The sequence below is a fragment of the Prionailurus viverrinus genome, chromosome D2 (assembly GCF_022837055.1).
Source record: "Prionailurus viverrinus isolate Anna chromosome D2, UM_Priviv_1.0, whole genome shotgun sequence".
In the NCBI taxonomy this organism is placed as follows: Eukaryota; Metazoa; Chordata; class Mammalia; order Carnivora; family Felidae; genus Prionailurus; species Prionailurus viverrinus.
Genome location: NC_062571.1, coordinates 88,172,040 through 88,190,270, shown reverse-complemented (window position 1 = coordinate 88,190,270; position 18,231 = coordinate 88,172,040). Strand labels below are relative to the sequence as shown.

The 18,231-nt window shown below is 59.3% G+C and overlaps 2 protein-coding genes across 3 annotated transcripts; one reads left to right on the top strand and one right to left on the bottom strand.

The window, feature by feature from the left end:
* Positions 1-6,191: 6,191 nt before the first annotated feature.
* On the top strand, positions 6,192-7,429 carry LOC125147452 (homeobox protein MSX-3-like). The gene is made up of 2 exons (XM_047824422.1): positions 6,192-6,426; positions 7,011-7,429. Exons 1-2 carry the CDS (start codon positions 6,213-6,215, stop codon positions 7,409-7,411), a joined length of 615 nt encoding a protein of 204 aa, XP_047680378.1. The 5' UTR covers positions 6,192-6,212; the 3' UTR covers positions 7,412-7,429.
* A 7,166-nt stretch (positions 7,430-14,595) lies between these two features.
* On the bottom strand, positions 14,596-18,230 carry ZNF511 (zinc finger protein 511). 2 transcript variants are annotated; one of them, XM_047824416.1, is made up of 7 exons: positions 18,078-18,230; positions 17,743-17,816; positions 17,246-17,447; positions 16,988-17,053; positions 16,423-16,465; positions 15,774-15,923; positions 14,596-14,976 (listed from the first exon to the last, which is right to left on the bottom strand). In XM_047824416.1, exons 1-7 carry the CDS (start codon positions 18,228-18,230, stop codon positions 14,735-14,737), a joined length of 930 nt encoding a protein of 309 aa, XP_047680372.1. In that variant the 3' UTR covers positions 14,596-14,734. The 2 variants fall into 2 exon arrangements, with proteins under 2 accessions (XP_047680372.1, XP_047680373.1); XM_047824417.1 differs by lacking the exon at positions 16,423-16,465 and having other exon boundaries at positions 14,762-14,976; positions 16,929-17,053.
* Between the last annotated feature and the right edge of the window lies 1 nt (position 18,231).

Below are 18,231 nucleotides of genomic sequence, written 5' to 3'. Positions count from 1 at the left end.
AAAAGGGAAATTAGTATTCCAAACTGAGTGAGGATGAAAACAGCATAACTGGGGTGCCACTAAAGCAGTACTCAGGGGAAAATTCATAGCACTGGATGCTGTACGAGAAAAGAAGAAAGGTGGGGCACCCGGGTGACTTAGTTGGTTAAGCGTCTCACTCTTGATTGTGGCTCAGGTCATGATCTCACGGTTCAGTTCATGAGTTCAAGCCCCGAGTTGTGCTCTGTGCTGACAATGCGGAGCCTGCTTGGGATCCTCTTTCTCTCTCTCTTTCTCTTTCTGTCCCTCCTCTGCTCATGCCCTCTCTTTCAAAAATAAACTTCAAAAAAGAAGAAGGTTAGAAAATCTATGACTCAGTTTCCACATTAAGTAACTGAAAAAAAGAAGAGCAAACAACTCAAACCAAGTAGAAGAAAGGAACAATAACGATCACAGTGGAAATCAGCGAGAAACAGCAGGCGACGAATCTGAGAGCCGGTCGCTTGAGATCAACAGCATTGTTAACCCCAGGCTGCCCACAGAGCTGGTGGCCACGACACCTCCAGGGTTCAGTTCACGTCCACGCCACCGTCCTTCTCTGTTTGGCCTGGTCTGGAGCAGGTGCCCCACTGCCCCTGTGCCGGAAGCCCTGGGTCTAATCACTGTCCCCTCTGGGGCCCCGCGGCTGAGTGGAGCCATGGCCGGAGTGGCAGCTTGGCTCCCCTGGTTTCTAAAACCATCCCACACTCATCCTTGTCTTTGCCTGAGCAGATTTTTCCCCTCTCCACTGCCCTTTTTTCAAGGATCGCCAAAGAAAAGTTGTTAATCCTCAAAATGAAACAAATATCTACAATTCAGTCATCCTAAACAGCATCCTGTCAATATCCACAAGCCTCATGTGATTCCCACAGGCCCCTGTGCTCTCGGCCCACAGCTGGGGCTATACAGCTCTTTCCACAGCAGGGGGAGGGTTGCGAGGGAAAGTGGGGTTGCGGGGGGGGGGGTTCTCTCTGCACAGGGGCAGCTTCGGCTGGCCGACTGCCCTGTGCCCCCGCAAGGCCCCCCGACCCACCCAGTCTCTGCAATTGGACCCCCAGGAGACAGTGCCCCACCCCCACTGGACACAGGCGATGGCCCGTTGGCCACTTCTCGGTGCTGAGCTCTGCCAGGCAGGAGGCCGAGGAGCAGGGTGGTCTCCTAAAGCACAGATGCCAGCTGGAGAGGCAGGGCAGGGCCACAGATAAGGCGGTGGCCAGGGGTCAGGCTCAGGTCACTGTGCGGTGAAGGAGGGAGTAGCAGGGTATGAGGAGAGAAGCGGGGGTTCCAGTCACAGGCCCTCATCCACCTAGAAGGTCAGTCTGTGTTTCCGTTTGCTTCTCCAGCCAGGCTGGGCCAAGGCTGGCCGTGTGCAGTCTGACGGTGGTCTGACCCCCTGGAGGGGTCCCACCTCCACGGACATCCAGGGCCCACGCGGCATCCCTCCCTGAACCTGCCACACGCCCCCTCCTCCCTGCCTGACCGTGGTGACCACCACGTATGTGATAAGGAGCCTCGGCCAGGCCCCTGGCCCTGCAGAGATCCGCTCCTTCGTGGCCCAGGAATCCGAGTTTAGGAGACGGTGTCCCAGCAAGCAGGGACGCTGGCTGAGCATCTGCGGTAGCATTTCCCACTCCTGGAAGGACGGCCTAGCATTCCAGGGAGTGTCGGGCCAGGGCCCGGGGCACCGAGGCCCTGAGACGGACGGGAGCAAGGCCTCCAGAGAAATGGGGAGCAGGGGGAGGTACACTGTGCGCTTGGCCTGAGTCCTGCCCTTGTGCCCGGGACCCGTGTGTGCCACGGGTCACACCTGTTCCTCAGGTCAGCCAGTGCCAGACCCTGGCCCAGGGTGACGAGACGGCCAGAGCCAGAGATAGACAGAGAGCCAGAGACAACAGAAAGACAGGAAGAGACAGAGAGAAAAGTACACAGAGGCAGCGTGCGGGGCTGACAGAACTGAGAGGGAGCCCCACTCCACTCCTCTGGGAAGCCCCGGAAGGGAGCCAAATCTGTCCTCAGAAACTCTGCCCCACCGGGCCCTGGCGTCCAGAGCCTCAGGCCCAGGACAGTCGGGTCTCGGGCTCACAGCGAGCAGCTGCGAGTGGGCGGACAGTAGCAGGTGCGCCTGGTTCTTACAAAGGCACAGAACCACCTGTCACCTGCCTTCTAGCACCAAGTCTGGTCGGTCAGCGCCCCGGGCTCAGTGTAGCAGAGCAGTGGCCCCTGAGAGCACGTCCCACCTGAGGGGCTGTGGAGATGGGGCCGGGCGGGCAGAGCTAGGGAGGCCGGGAGGGAGGCTCCAGGATGCGTCAGGGAGTCCTGGACCCTGGGAGAGGTGGCGCCAGAGGAAGGGTCCCCGCGTGCCACGGGGCTCTGCTGCCGCCTGTGACCCATGGCTGAGCTGTGGAGGAGAAGCTGGGAGCAGCGCCGGGCCCGCCCGCCCTGCTCACGGTTGTGGAGGGAAAGCCTGGACCTCGCAGTCACGCGGGCCGGTTCCGTTCTGCCCGGCCCCCAGCATGGCACCTGTCTCTCTCTTTCGGTTTCCTCTCCCACAAAAGGCAGGGTGATGACAGGTGCCTTAGAAGACAGGTTGGCCTCCGACTATAGCTGCGACAGGTGACCACAAAAGGGGTGGCGTAAAACAGCGCAAACAGGAGTGCAGATGGTTCCCTGGGGCTAGAGTGAAGGGGGCGCTGGCTGCTGGAGCCCACCCCTGGCTTCTAGAAGCTGCCCACAAGGCCAGTGGCGTCTGGCTGCATCCTTCTCACAGCGCTTGTCTCTGGCTCTCCCTTTCCCCGTCAAGGACGCTCAGGGTGAGGCTGGGTCTGCTTGCACGAGGCAGGATGGTCTCTGCATCTCCGGGTCAGGTGACTCATGATCTTAACGCCGCCTCTGCCCAGGGCCCTGCTGCGCTGCCCGGAGCTGGGAGCTGGGGCTGCGATGTCCCTGGAGGGCCCGTTCTCTACTGCCCTGGACAAAGCTACGGGAGCGGGGGGCTCTGGACAGAGGGCTCGCTCAACCAGGATGGGCCTCTCCTCCGACGCTCCCCCTCCGGAACACTCCCCTGAGTGACGTGACACCGGAGCGTCTCCAGGTGGACCTCGTGTCCCAGCTGCCCCCTTCTCGTGCCACTGCCGCTGGAGCTCACGCCCGTTGGTCTCCCTCTGGCCAGAGTCGTGGGGAAAGTGCCACCGGCGTCTGGAGCAATTTCCTAACAAGTCGAGAAAGAAAAAGTCAAACTCCAACACACGTGCCTTTGGGGAGGGGGTGTCCGGGCCCTTCAGGGTGGATGGGAGGCTGTCTGCCATACTGCTGGCGACAGCGACACAAGAGGGTGACGAATAAATGGTGGTTTCCCACAGGGCTTTTCCTGGAAGAAGACCCTGGTGGGAAGTGCAGCCTTTGGAAGAGGCCTGGCAGCAGGTGGCCCCGTCCTTCGAGCAATGGTCCCATTGTGTGCCAACTGATTACCGCCAGCTGCTACACGAGGGAAGGTCCGCTGGGGGTTTTCCTCAAGGACTGGACGCGCATCACCGATATCCAAGAGGGGACGATGACTTTCTTCAGAAGAGTGATGTCACGGGCTTTCCCTGACCTCACGCCCGTAGTGGCCAACACTCCCCTCCGCCAACTTTTGTGAGCAGCATTTCTGCTTCAGTCCGGTGCGGTTCCGAACTTGGCCGTATAAACCCTACGGAACGAATCCCTTCTCAAAAATCATCTCATTACACTGATTCCCCCACGGGAGCTCCTAGCGGGGCCTCCAAACCTCCGGTTCTGTGATTGCCACTCATTTCTGCGAACCAAGGATGTGCTCATTGCCTCCGAAGTCAGCACCAAAAGGAGGTGGCCTTTGCCTGACCTGTCCCTCGCAGCTCAGAGTGGGAGCAGATCACGGTGGGAGACAGCGCCACTCAAGCTGGGAAGAGGTCTGTCCAAGTGCGGGGTGAGGTGGACAGTCTGTGGGGTTTTGCCACCCTCTCAGGGGCACACCTGCGATGGGGGCGGGGCAGTGGCCTCAAGAAGGGCCCGCGGCCAGAGGCTGTTCCCGGCCTCCTGTTCACACAACACGGCTGGCTGGCCTGCTCCTGGGCTGCTGGGAAGCCAAGTGACCACAGTCAACTTCGGCCCTCCCGGTGGCCAAGGACAGCGTCCAGTCTTTCTTGACACATGAGACATGGGTTTCTACGTCCAGAGCCATTACACTGACAGAAATGGGGTCCCCTGTCAGTCCACCACCCCCTGTCCTACTGGCCAGGCCCCAGGGGTGCGGAGGGTACTGTGCTGCGTTGGAGACCTGTTTGTGCGGAGTGTTGGGGTCTGGATTTTCACGTCCGATCCTGGACACGCCCCCCCAGCCTCCAAATCTTCCCTCCCTTCTCTGCCACCTTGCTGGAGCCCATGCCCGGCAAGGGCCCGGCCTTGCCCTGCCAGGGGGGACAAACACCAATTTGGACACCACAGGGAAGGGCGAGACTTTCTTGGAGGTTGGCCCTGAGACCCCATCCTTCCGCCGGGGCCAGCCGAACCACAGCACAGACTCCCGCTTCACCCCCCCGAGATGCCACCTTCAGAGTGTCCTGGGCAGACATGGGGCAGGCTAGGGCGGCTGGCTGTCATCCTTATTAAAATTCTTCTTCAAACACTCCTGGGAGTGGCCTGCTGAAGATAAACTACCCCGAGAGAGTTCTTCACAGAAAGTGCTTTAATGATGCAATTATCTTCATTCAACTCAGAACGTCTTTATTACGTTAGAAAGGGGCAATCCATCTTGGTTTATAGAAGGCGCTGGCCTGGCCCCAGACACCGGGCCTGGCCCTGGAGCCTGGTGTGAGAGCCCTTTCAGCCCTGCTTCTAAATTTGCATGGAGAAAACACTTTTTAATCGAGTTTCTCTGGCTGAGCCAGACAGTTAACTGTCCCCCAAAGCTGGATCTCATTAAAGCAACTTTGGTTTTTCAAAACTAAAAATATGCTGATTCACACTGCTGTTTCTGTGCTCTGGGATGTTAACCAGACAAGAAGTCGGTACAGGCCAACCCATCTCATGATCTGTTCCAAAACTTCAGGGAGACACTGCAGACGGAGGGTTCAGTGTTATGGCACAGAAGGCTTTTCAACCAGATTTGGTCCAGTTTGGGAAAAAGAATCTGAATAAGCACAGGTCTCTGTTGGGCCTCTGCTCCCACTTCTCCGAGCTGCGCAGGGGGAGGGGGGAATCCTATCTCCCCAGGAGCATCCCCCGCCCAGGAAGCCCAACCCACCGAGGCCCCTCCCCGCTGGATCTTGCCCTGGTCCCAGGTCCCGGTGGGCCTGGAAGAAAGTGCTGATTGGGAGAGCCCGACAGTAAACACCGAGTGACCCAGTGACTCTGAGCTTGTCCCAAGCCCTGTGACCGAGTTGGTAAGAGGTCGCCCCCCACCCCCACCCCTGTGCCCAGGGCCCTTCGACCCGCACCGATGGCGGCTCCTAAGCCCAGGCCGTGGGACACTCCGGCAGCACGATGGGCGGCCCCTGCCCGGGAGGGTGCTAAGCAGCTACAGGTGCCTGAAAAGCCACCCAGGGCCAAGGCAACTTCAAGGGGACAGAAGCAGAGTCGCCAGTCCGGGTTCGGGTCCGTCCTACGCGGCCCCCAGGGTTCGGAGAGAGGACCCAGGGTTCCAAATCCCGGCTGGGGCGCAGCAGAAGAGCGGCGGGGGAGCCACGGGGCCGACCCCGCCTCTGATGGCGCCGCGCGCTCAGCCTCGCAGGAACCGCGCGCGGTCAAGGCCGGTGTTCCCACGCCAGCTCCACCGAGGCCGCGCCCGTCGTCGATTCCTCCGGGTGGGGGAGCCGAGGCCAGCTCCACGAGCTCCCCGGGGTGCCTCGGCCACCTCCCGGACCGGAGGAGCGCGGGCCCGGCCCGCAGAGCTCCGGGAGAGGCTGGCGGGCGCTGGGAGCGGGACAGGGGCACTGGGTCCCAGGAGGCGGGCCCACCCCTGCCTGTCCCTTCGGCCCTCCCAGGTCAGCGAAGCCAATGGACACCCAGGCTCGCGCGGCAGCGGCCGCGGCGATTGGATGACGGCACATGAAAGGGGCACCGCCTTCTTATAGGGTTCCGCGGGCGGGGGTGCCGCCAAGCCCGGGTCGATCGCGCCGCGAGCCACCTTCTCGGCGCGCCGGCCGGGCCTCGCCAGCCCTGCGCCCGCCTGACGGCGCATGGCCCCGGCGTCGCTCAGCATGAACCCCGCTGGGCTCCAGACGTTCGGCGGGGGGCGCGCGGGGCCCGGCCCGCTGCCCTTCAGCGTCGAGTCGCTGCTGGAGGCGGAGCGCGGGCTGGACGCGGGGCCCACCGAGCCCCGGGAGGAGAGCCCACGGGGCACCGCGGAGCCCTGGGCCTGGTTCCCGCCGGCCGCCCGCTCGTCCTCCCCACGTAAGTGCCCTGTCTCTCGGTCCCAGGCAGCCAGGAGAGCCCCCGCCCCGGCCCGCGCTGGGAGGACGAGGGTGGAAAGGCCGCCGGCACCCCTAACTTCGCCAAGTAGCCACTAACGCGCCTGGCCTGCGCGCAAAGAAAAGACCGAACCCACCCGGGCCCCCTCGCGCGCGCCAATCCGGACGCGGAGCCCGAAGCCCTTGAACCCGCGGCTTCTTGGCTCAGAGCTTTTCCGGCGCCAGCGCCCCCCGCCCCCGTCCGTCCCCGCGACGGTTAAGTCCCGCTTCGCCAACTCCTCTCCCCAGTGCTCGCCGCTCAGTTCTTGCGGCCGCCTCCCGCCCAAGCCCCTCGCCTCTCGGAGTGAGCACGGTCCCCCCTCCCTGGAGGGCAGACCCCGAGTCCAGGGCCCCCCGCCCCGTCCCCCTGAGGCCTGCCTCTCTTACCCCAGCGCTTTCTGGGTCTCGTCGTGCCTCAGGGCCGCGACCGGCACGCGTAACCGGGCTCTGCCGGGGTTCGGAAGCGTGGGCAAGGGGCGCGCGCTGCTGGCGTCGGAGCATCCGCTGTGTGCTTGTCTCTCCTCCCAGGCGCCCCCAGCCCTCCGCCCTGCGCCCTCCGAAAGCACAGGACCAACCGCAAGCCGCGGACGCCCTTCACCACCGCGCAGCTGCTGGCGCTGGAGCGCAAGTTCCGCCAGAAGCAGTACCTGTCGGTGGCCGAGCGCGCCGAGTTCTCCAGCAGCCTGAGCCTCAGCGAGACGCAGGTCAAGATCTGGTTCCAGAACCGCCGCGCCAAGGCCAAGCGGCTGCAGGAGGCCGAGCTGGAGAAGCTGAAGCTGGCGGCCAAGCCGCTGCTGCCCTCCTTCGCCCTGGGCGCGCCCCTGTCCGGCCCCCCGGCCGCGTACGCGGGCGCAGCGGGCTCCCCGCCGCAGGCGCCAGGACTCGTCGCCGCGCCCGTCGCTGCCTACCGCATGTATTACCTGTCCTAGGGCAACGGGGGGCTGCGACGTGGGTCCCAGCGCCAGCGCGCCGGCCGCGTCCGTCCCGGCGCGGAACTCGGCCCTGGGTGGCCTCCCGGAGCCTCCGGTGCCTTTGTGTCTCATTTTTCCGTTTTTGTGTTTCCGCCGTCGTCGATACACGTGATGACCGATGCCTCGAGCGCACTCGTGGGCACTTACACACATTTTAAAACGGGGGTTAAAAACCCCGTGCCTCCCACACTTCCGTGAAAAGCGGTGAATGGTTTCGTGCAGCGCCCTCGGAGCTTCCCGTTTTGTGCAAACCGTGAGGCGTCGTGGGGTTTACTCCGTGGCGCGCTCCTGCGCCCCTAACCCGGGCAGCAGGGCGCTCAGAACTGGCTACGAGACTGAGGCCCGAACCGCGGGGGACACAGTTTGGAGCCAGGGCCTTTAGGTGAAACTCACCAGCTACGTCCCCGGATGAGGTCTGGTGCCGTCCCGACCACATGGAAACCCGCACGCCCACTTTAGGGACCCCCCACACTTACGGTTTTCGTAGGGCGCGCCCAGCAGCCTGCGGTGAACTACTGTCTGGGGGCGTGCGTGGGGTCCACGTGTGGGGGTGGGTGCACGCGAGGGCGCTCGGCCGGGGTGGGGGAGCCCGCGGGGCGCGTCTGAGGAGGCGGGATGAGAGGGACCCGCGCGGCCCAGCCTGCTGCTTTCCCACCAGCAGGGTTAACTCGGGAATCGGGCGCCGAGTGAACTGGAAGAGGACGGTCCCCCGTTTGGACGGACTGCGCGGCGTCCCCAACACTCCGCTTCGCCTGGTGGTGGCGCGAAAACCCACAGGGCCCGCTTTCCGTTCGCTGCGGCCGGGGGGGGGGGGGGGGGCCCGCGGGGGCAGCCCCTGTCCGCCCGCCCAACCCGCCCTGCAGCCCGTGGGGCCCAGACCGCGGGCGGGGGCTCCAAGCCCTGACCCCTGCGAAGGCTGCCCCGGAAACAGCGCAGGAACCTGCCCAAAGTCTCGTTACCTGAACCTGCCTGTCAGTAGCCATCATCCTCCCTAGGTTTCTGGGAAAACGAGAACTCACGATGGATTTAAAACAAAAAAAAATTTTTTTTTAATTTTTTTTTCAACGTTTATTTATTTTTTGGGACAGAGAGAGACAGAGCATGAACGGGGGAGGGGCAGAGAGAGAGGGAGACACAGAATCGGAAACAGGCTCCAGGCTCCGAGCCATCAGCCCAGAGCCTGACGCGGGGCTCGAACTCACGGACCGCGAGATCGTGACCTGGCTCAAGTCGGACGCTTAACCGACTGCGCCACCCAGGCGCCCCCCAAAAAAATTTTTTTTACATTTATTTATTTTTGAAAGACACAGAGACAGAGTGTGAGTGGGGGAGGGGCAGACACACACACACACACACACACACACACACACACACACAGAATCCGAAGCAGGCTCCAGGCTCCAAGCCATCAGCACAGAGCCCGACGTGGGGCTTGAACCCACCAACCATGAGATCATGACCTGGGCCGAACGAAGTGGGACGCCTGACCGACTGAGCCACCCAGGTGCCCCACAATGGATTTTAAAGGGACACCAACCCAGTTCCTGAAGTGCCAGCTGCTGAGATGACCAGTGGCGACCAGACAGGGCCAGGAAGCCCCTTCCCCTTCCCCCTTCCCCGTGCGCACCACTGCCCCTGCAGTGTGCTGTTTACACTCACAACCCAACTCCAGGCACCATCCGCAAGGACACAGGTCTGTAAATACACCGGAGAGGGTGGCTGGGAGCTCACTGAGGGGCCGAGGGGCCATGCCCCCCAGTCTGGACACTGCCTGCGGGCCAGCACTTTGATCTGCTCAAATCTGAAGTACCTGAAAGTCAGGGCCAAATCGTACAGCCAGACAAGGCTCACTTAGCAAACAGTTTGAGGATCATGGTGGTCATTTGAGATACTCCAAGGCAAAGCTGACCAAGACACCAACACAAGGAAAACCACCACGAGGTGCCCACCGCCTGGCATCTGTCCACCGTCCCTTGGTCTCCACCCCAGCGGTGCTCTCGCCACAGAGCACGGCTCTGCACACATGGCTCCCAACACCACCCACAGTCTGGCTGAGCAGCCCCAACCCGGTCAGGAATGCTCAGTCAGCTTGCTAAGGTGTCTCTCCATAACCATTTCCGACCCACGATGCCTACCTGGGAGGTTCTCTGCCCAGGTCCCCTCACTGAGCTGGTCGACAGCCCTTTCAACTGACCAGGGCTTGGCACACAGACCACCCAAAAGTGAGCAAAGCTCTGTGGCTCCCCGCCCCCCCCCCCCCCCCCCCCGGCCCCAGCCAGGTGCCCTTGTTCCCGGGCAAGGCTGAAGCCAGCTTGTGAAGACCAAGACTTTCTGCTCTTCTGGAAAAGGGTACTGCCCTGGGGCAGACGTCTGTCCCTCCTCGAGACTTCTGCTGCCTGTCTGCATTCCCAGGGAGGACTCGGGTCCCTGCATGTCCTGGCCCGGACCCCAGCTGTGTGGACCTGAGGCCCTCCTCCAGCCAGTGTGTCCCCCGTAGGAGGTCTTGAGCTTGCCAGAGCAACTTGGAAGGGCTCATCCATCGGGAACATGCACAGAGGCCTGGGGCCTCTGCCACCCCAGTCTCAGGACCCACATCCCCGAACTCCAGAGTCGTGCCCCACCCCTGCCTGTGCCCTCTCCGTGCTTCACACCCAGGCGCTGCTGGCGGACTCAGAGACAGCAGCCCTGCCTCTGGGAGGCCAACTGGACGAGGGGGACACGCCCCTTTGAGGGTGCAGGGGACAAAGAGAGGGTCGAGCTGTGCAATGGCATGGACTGTGGGTGACCCCTGGTAGGGCCAAACCAGGGGGTGGGACCATGGAGACCGCAGACGGTGATCCAGCCCCCAAGCCTGGGTGTCTCATCAGTGTCATTAAACAAGTGAGATAACAAATAGGCCTGGCGGTCTGGGTGACGCGAAGCCCTCTGAGCCCCGGGAGCCAACCCTGAGGCTCCGAAGTCAGGGTCCTGCTGGTGCAGTGACGAGGTTCCGGCCCAGGCGCTCTCAGAACCCCTGCTGGGCACCTACAGTAGCTGCAGGCACCCCTGCAACAGCAGCGCCTGCTGGGGTCAGAGGGCGCTGCTCCGGCCCCGGCCCCAGCCCCGGCCCGGCCCCCAGGTCCTGTGTCCGTGGGCCCCCAGGGTGGAGCGGGTCAGATCCCAAGGATCACAAGGAAGCAGTCTGGAGGGCAGAGGTTCCTCGTGGGCTTCCGAAAAGGCAACACTGGACACTTCTCAGGCTGGGTCATGGGAGTGGTGTCTACTGTCCCTTCCGGGACATGCGATCTCACATGTGCTTTTGTCCCTATGAGCTGTTTCCTAACAAGGAAATGCTATTTTCTGTCAAGTATAACGATGGACGTGTAAATACTAACACAATTCCTGCATCGCCTGAATTGCCCTGTGACCTGCTCCGTGGACCCATCCCGGTGCCGGGCAGGCTCTCCTGGACTGGGGCACGGCCCCGGCACGGCCCCCAGGCTCCGATCTGCGCGTGCTCCCCGGCTCCAGGATAGTATTTCCGAGGATGTGGGCTGTGCTGGTTTTCTGCTGTGATAACACACAATGCTAGTCAGATGGCCTAAAAGTTCTGGGACTTTCATTTTGACTTTTACTGTTTATTTATTTATTTCGAGAGGGAGAGCACAAGCTGGGGAGGGGCAGAGAGAGAGACTCCCGAGGAGGCTCCCCACTGTCAGGTAGAGCCTGACATGGGGCTCGATCTCATGAACTGTGAGATCAAAACCTGAGCTGAAATCGAGTTGGACGCTCAACTGACCGAGCCACCCGGGTGCCCCTTCATTTTGACTTTAAAAGAAGTGTCGTCTCCTTCACCAAAATACAGGGTTTTTGCTATTTCTGATATTCTCCATTATGTGCTGTATTCCGTGGATTAGGCCATTCAGAAAAATAAGCGTGTAGCAATTCGCCGACATGACCAGCACTGCAGGACAGCATGGGAAGCAAGGGGGAGGGAAGCGTGTCTGGGGCGCGTGTATGAAACCCCACCAAACAGCTACACTCTTCCTTGAAACACTGAAGGTGCTATTTGTTCTGAAGGTTGTACTTTGAAAATTTGTAGACTGCGGAACGATGCACTCACCCTGCCCTCGCTGAAGCCATTTTTGCAACTGGGGATGGTGCGTGCAGCTCCCAGAGGGAGGGCCCCACGACCCCAGGAGGCCACGGAGGCCCCGGGGCACGAGCCGTTCCTACTTTGTTGAAGCAAATGTTTGGGCTTTCTGCTAAACGGAGCTGAAACTAAACACCGCACACACCTGACCCTTTTCTTGTTTCACTGGGCAGGTGACCACCTCCAGCATAAGGGTGCACAGAAGTTGCCAGAAGGGGTATCTTTGCCTCATTCTTGATTAAAAAAAAAAAATTCAACGTTTATTTTTTGAGAGACAGAGACAGAGCATGAGCTGGGAAGGGGGCAGAGAGAGGGGGGATGTCACAGATTCTGAAGTGGGCTCCAGGCTCCCAGCTGTCAGCACAGAGCCCAACGCGGGGCTTGAACCCTCCCACTGTGAGATCGTGACCTGAGCCAAAGCCGGCCGCCTAACCGACTGAGCCACCCAGGCACCCCCACCTCATTCTTGATTTTTAAAGGAAGTATTTTTTTTAATTTTTTTTAATTTTTTTTTTTTATTTTTGAGACAGAGAGAGACAGAGCATGAACTGTCAGGGGGAGGGTCAGAGAGAGAGGGAGACACAGAATCCGAAACAGGCCCCAGGCTCTGAGCCGTCAGCATAGAGCCCGACGCGGGGCTCGAACTCACGGACCGTGAGATCATGACCTGAGCCAAAGTCGGAGGCTCAACCGACTGAGCCACCCAGGCGCCCCTAAAGGAAGTATTTTTAACCCCACCACAAGCATGCTAGGTGTGGTGGGTGTCTCGAAATACCTCTCCAGGTGACTGTGGTTCCATTCCACAGCTAGTTAATACGAGGTTTTTTTCCTCCATGAATGTTGTCTTTTGTCAGATGCTTTTTCTGCACATATTGAAATGATATGATTTTCCCTTCACGCTGTTAACATGGTGTATTACAGTAACAGATTCTCCAGTGTTGAGACAAGTGTGAACTCCTAGAATAAACCCGTGGAGGGGGGGAGCTTTTGACACATTAAATTAAAAAAACATCATAAAGATAATAAATGATAGACTGACTACATAACTGTAAAGAACTTACGTACAGCAAAATACCGTAACATGAAGTCCACAGCAAATCAGGAGAAACATGTAAGGTGATCTGCTTGGGGAGAGGCGGCAGGGTGATGTCCTGTCCTCTGGAAGCCTGGCCTGCTTTGCAGTGCCGCAGGAAGCCTCTGGGGCACCCCCCCCCCCCACCTGCCTGCCCACTGCCCACCTGCCCGCCCACCTGCTGTGGTCTAACTGGACCACTTCATGGAGAGGCTGCCTCTTCATCTCTCCAGGGTCGGTGCTGCTCCCTCCCATTCGCCCGGCGGCTCAGTGCACTTCCCCTGTAAGCACTCACTATGCCCGCCCAAGGGCCTGATCTCGGTTCTGTCTTTCAGAGTCCAGAAAGAAAGCTGTTTGCCTCATGCTCCTTCCGAGCAGCCGGGGACAAGGTTTGGGTGGGTGTGAGCTTCTCACCAGTTGCTGTGCTTGCGGGAGTGTGAGGGGCTGCCCTCGGGACACGATGACCCGGAGCTCTGGTCCTTGAGGCTGGTCCTGTCCACACCTGCCTTGGCTTCCTTTTCCTCCTTTTTACTTTACTTGTCGAAGGGGGCGAGTGCGTGTGCACGGTTAAGGGTCATCGTGCCCCTGGCTCCTGGTTTCAGCAGCCATCTACCCAGGGTCAGCCTGGTTTCATCTCAGCCCCAAACAGTCCTCCCTCCCAGATCATTCTGAAGCAGACCCCAGACATCATGTCATTTCCTTCACGAATATTTCAGGAAGCACCTTCTAAAGACTACTTAGGAAAACAGCCGCAGCATGACCACCACAGAATAGCGCTGGTGCCTGTCGAGTGTCCAGCAGCGTCCAGGTTTCCCGGATTGCCTCGCGATTTCTTTGCTTTTTTTACTTACTTGTAAGACTTAATTTTTATACTTAAATCTCTATACCCAATGTGGGACTTGAACTCACAACCAGGGATCAAGAGTCGTAGGCTCTTCTGCCTGAGCCAGCCGGGTACGTGTTTGTTCTTTCAAACAGCTTTATGGAGACAAACTCACACACCATACGGTTCACCCATCTAAAGTGTAGGATTCAACACTTTTCAGCAGATTCACAGATGTGTGCAGCCTTCACCACAGGCAACTTCAGAGCATTTCCATCATCTCAGAAAAAAACCCTGTATTTTCTGGCTATTCCCCCATTTCCGCATAATCCCCAGCCCTAAGAACCAGTAACCTCCTTTCTCTGTACATGTCCGCACACTGGGCGTTTCTAGAAATGGAATCATGGAATACAGGCCGTGTGTGTGTGTGTGTGTGTGTGTGTGTGTGTGTGTGTGTGTCCTTTGTTCACTCAGCATGATGCTTTCAAGGTTCGTCCATGTTGTAGTAAGTGTTAGTGGTTCATTCCCTTTTGCGGCCAGTGTTTCATTTTATGAACACACCACGTTTTGCTTACGCGTTCCTCACTTGAGGGACATGTGAGTTGTTTCCACCTTTTGGCCATTGTGAATGATGCTGCTGCAGGCACTGGTGCACAAGTTTTTGGGGGGACGTGTATTTTCTTCTCTTAGGCGTATACCTCTTCTGCGTGTGGATGTCCGGTTATCTCGGTTCCATTTGTTGAAAAGACTACTCTTTCCCCACCAGTTGAGCACAAGTATGTGGGTTAATTTGCGGATTCTCGATTCACGGGGAGGCCGGCCCCGGCCGCAGGGTTCTCCCAGCGCCTAACACCCCACCTGCGGCGCAGGAGCCCCTCGGCTTCTCACCCCACCATCAGCTCTGAGCTGATGGCCGCTGGGGAAGGCGGCCCTGGGACCTCTTGCTGAGCCAGGAGCGTCAGCGACTCAGGTGCTACATCCTCACCCCCCAGAGGCTCTGTGGCTTTGTAAATCTTTCCGAAAACCGAGCCCCTGCGAACAGATTCCCCACGGAGAGCTGCTGCCCATATCCCTACGCAGCTCGACCACAGAGAAGTCACGGCTGGAGACCGTTATGGCAAATATCTACGTATTTATACGGCACATCCTCAGGACGGCCCTGCACAGGGAGGTGGCATGGCGGGCCATTTCATTCGCCAGAGCATGTGTCGGGAATCCGTGGGTCTGTCACTGCTTCTGCTGTCACACAGTTGTTCAGCGACACGGAGCCGGGCTGAGATGGAGGGTGGCAAAGGCCTGAGTCTGAGGGCGGCCGCACCAGAAGGCGAGAGAAAGTGCAACACTGACGCCCCATCCTGCGAAAGGCCACCGCTCGCTCAGAGTCAGCTCAGAGTTCTGTGGCTCTCCGTCCACGTTGTCACTGGTGTCCCTTTTTTTTCTTGGTGCTTTTAAATCCTCGTGATGCACCTTGACCGAAACAGATGGTAGAAGGTATTCTGAAAGACAAGAGTCGTCTCCGTACTAAACCATTTTTTTTCCCAACAAAAACCCAACTCATAAAATAGCGTCGTGAGTTTATTCTGGCGAGCTCCTTCTCTTCCACTTTGAGGAACATTCAGGACAGGGCTGTCCCTTCCCAAGATGCCCTGGGCCCCGGGGTCAGCTCCCTTCCTACACCTGGCCATCCACCTCAGACCCGCTTCTACCAACACACTCTCGCCTGGGAGACTCAGCCAAGAGGGCCGCTCCTGACACGGGTTCCAGGCCCAGGCTTCCTGTGACCCACCATCTGGAAGGAACCCTGACTGCCATGGCATCCGGGACCCACTTGCAGGCCAAAGGCTGGGCGGCTGCGCGAGGGCAGCTGGGGGTAAGGGTCTACCTTCTTATCGGTTTGCACTTGTTGGCAATTTCTTTCCTTCTGTCCTGTGTCCTTCCCAGAATTAGACTCGAAAACAAGTTTAGCCCAATAAGAACACAATTAGCAATAGAAAAACAGATCAGTAGATCGTAACTTCGGCAACGACAGCCAACGTTCCTTCCATCCCAGTTTAGGCCACGATGCAAGGGGGGTGATGGTGCCTTCCCTTCCTGTGCCTCGGGGCCCAAAACAGCGCGTGCACAAGACACAAAGTGACTCGAGAGAAACAGGACCGGTTGGGCTCTCAACTCCTGCTGAAGCCAACACTCCAACTCCCTTCTCTCAGGGAGACTACTGCCCAGGGCCCAGCCCAGCATTCTCCTCACAAAGCACACACTCACAACCTGCCTCAGAAGGATGCCAGGCACTGACCTGTGGCTGGAGATCCGCCGCTCGCCCACAGGCTCTGGGAGGGAGGCCGCGTGTTCAGAGCAGACTTCCATGGCATCCCCTCCTGATTGCTCTCCGTCATCCCTCGGAGCTTCTGCGGATGCTCGTACAGCGGCCTCGGGTGTGGCTGGGCTGTGGAGACAGGGTGAGTGGTGGCTCCTGTGGCCCTGTCTTCCCCCCCAGACTGACCACAGAAACACTACTTTTCTTGCAAAAAAACGTTTTCTAACTGTTTTGGCAAAGCGTACTTTCCAGACTATCGGGACAAGCACAAGGGTTACAACAAAACCTTAAAGCGAATGATCACATGACAGATGCCACGTTTGCAAATTTAGTGACAGTTACACCTCATGTTTTGAAAAAAGTATTTTTGTGGTGCCACGTGGTAAATGCCTCCCAAGGGTGCCCACTGTCTTTCCACAACCACGAGAAGTTTGCTAATGTTAACCTTGCTATCGAGTCTCGTCCCCAATCCCTACTCAATCCAGCATTGTAGGACCCCTTTCCTTGAAATGGTCCCTCCGAGAGGAGAGAGTCACCTTACACTCAGAACCTCATGACTCTCCTGTGTTGCAGTGGGCTCTCAGACTCACAGTACTTTAAGAGCAAAGACCTGCTGAGGACTACTAGCCTGGTAACACTTCGACATGATTCCCAGGATGTTCTGACGGACTCTGCCAAAGGAACCAGTTGCAAAAGGCAAAGAGATACAAGTTTAAGAATGACTCCTGATTCATTTCCCCAGGCTGTTCTTAGCAGTGGTGTGCAACAAAATGGCTTTATTGTCCAAGTCACCAACCAGACGAAGAGTTGGAGGGTCTGCGTGAGGGGAGGGCCTCCCAGCCTGGGGCAGATTCCCAGAGGGCCAGGTCAGCAAAGCAAGTGGGGCTGCAGCCCCCAGGAGGAGACACAGGTAGAGCAGAGAATCAGGTGACATTCGTAGGTGCCCCAGGGCAGACACCAAGATGAGATCCCAGTCATTCCCAACAGGGCCAGCAAAACCATCCCCTACTGGTTTCACTCCTCCTGCCTGAGAACTCCCCACCCAACAGCACCCTTAAAGTCTACACACTCAAAACGCTTTTCTAAATTCAGGGGCCACATCCTGAAGCTTGGCACGTGCACCACCTCGCGTACCCTCTGCTTTTCTTTGGCTTATCAAATCGGAAGTCCGCAGGGTAGAGATGACATCTCACCAGGTGATCTTTCCTGTCTTTGCTGGTCTTGAACTTCTCTGCACAGCCTTCCACCAGGCACTGATACTGAAACAGAAACAGCGTCACCTCCATCCTGACCCACAGAGTCCCCCCACACCTTGCCCCTGACCTCCAGCTGGGAGCAGTGTGCTGGCCCCCCCCCCCCCCCAGCCCAGCTAGGCAAACAGCTTGGGGACAAACCCTCCTCCGCCTGAGATGACTGCACTTGGCCCCAAGGAACACGGACACATCACCCACCATGTCCTGCCTTTCGGACAGGATCTGGAACAGTGAGTCATGCCACTCCAGGATGTGGACGTCCAGCAGGTGCACTGAGGGGAAGGCCCGTCTGCAGAAGGAGCAGACGTTTCTGTGCAGAGTGTGGTAGTGGTGCTCATAGTCCTCCAGGCTGTCAAACACCTGGCAGCAGCCTGCCACCTGACAGGTAAACTCAGGCACCCTGGCAAAGGAAACCACCTTGTGGGAATGCTGTCCTGCTGATGACAGAGGACCTTACGCTTCCAACTGACACCTTTCCTTTAAGCAGCCTGATAAACGGCAAAGCTCTGATGTTTCTTTGGCAATCCCAAATTCTAGTTTCTTAAGAACTAAATTTTCACAGACCAGCGAGGAGGGAGTGAAGCCAGAACAGAGGAGCATGGACGGTGGTCTGGCAGAGGGTAGGGTGGCGGATCACCCGGGAGCGAGCGGGCTGGATCCAGGGAGGGGGCAGCGCTGGGCCCAGAGGCGAGTACCTGGGCCTCTCCGGCGCCTCTGTCACCTGTGTGAGCACGTCCTGAAGGTAGAGGTGTCGCAGCACGTCCCCGTCCTGCAGGAAAAGCACATCATGGGCGGGGCCGGTCTGCCAGCCCCGCCCCTGTCCGCCCCGCCCCCATCCGCACGCCCCATCCGCGAGCACCCCGGCCCGTATCCCCCGCCTCGCCCGAAGCCGCATCCGCGAGCGTCGGCTTCGTCCCCGCCCGACGGTCCCGCCCCCAACCGCGAGCGTCGGCCCCGCCCACGGCCCCCCGCCCTGCCCGCCGGCACCGCCCCCGCCGACAACCGCCCTCTCCCTCCTGGGCTCACAGACCTCGAAGAACTCGTGCTCCCGCGGGAAGCGTACCCGGCGCGCCGCGAAGCGGAAGGGCGGGGCTCCGGCCGCGGGGTCCCGCTCCACCGGCAGCGGCTCGGCCGCCCCGGGTCCCCCCGCCAGGCGGGAGTGCAGCGCGGGCGGCAGCTGCATC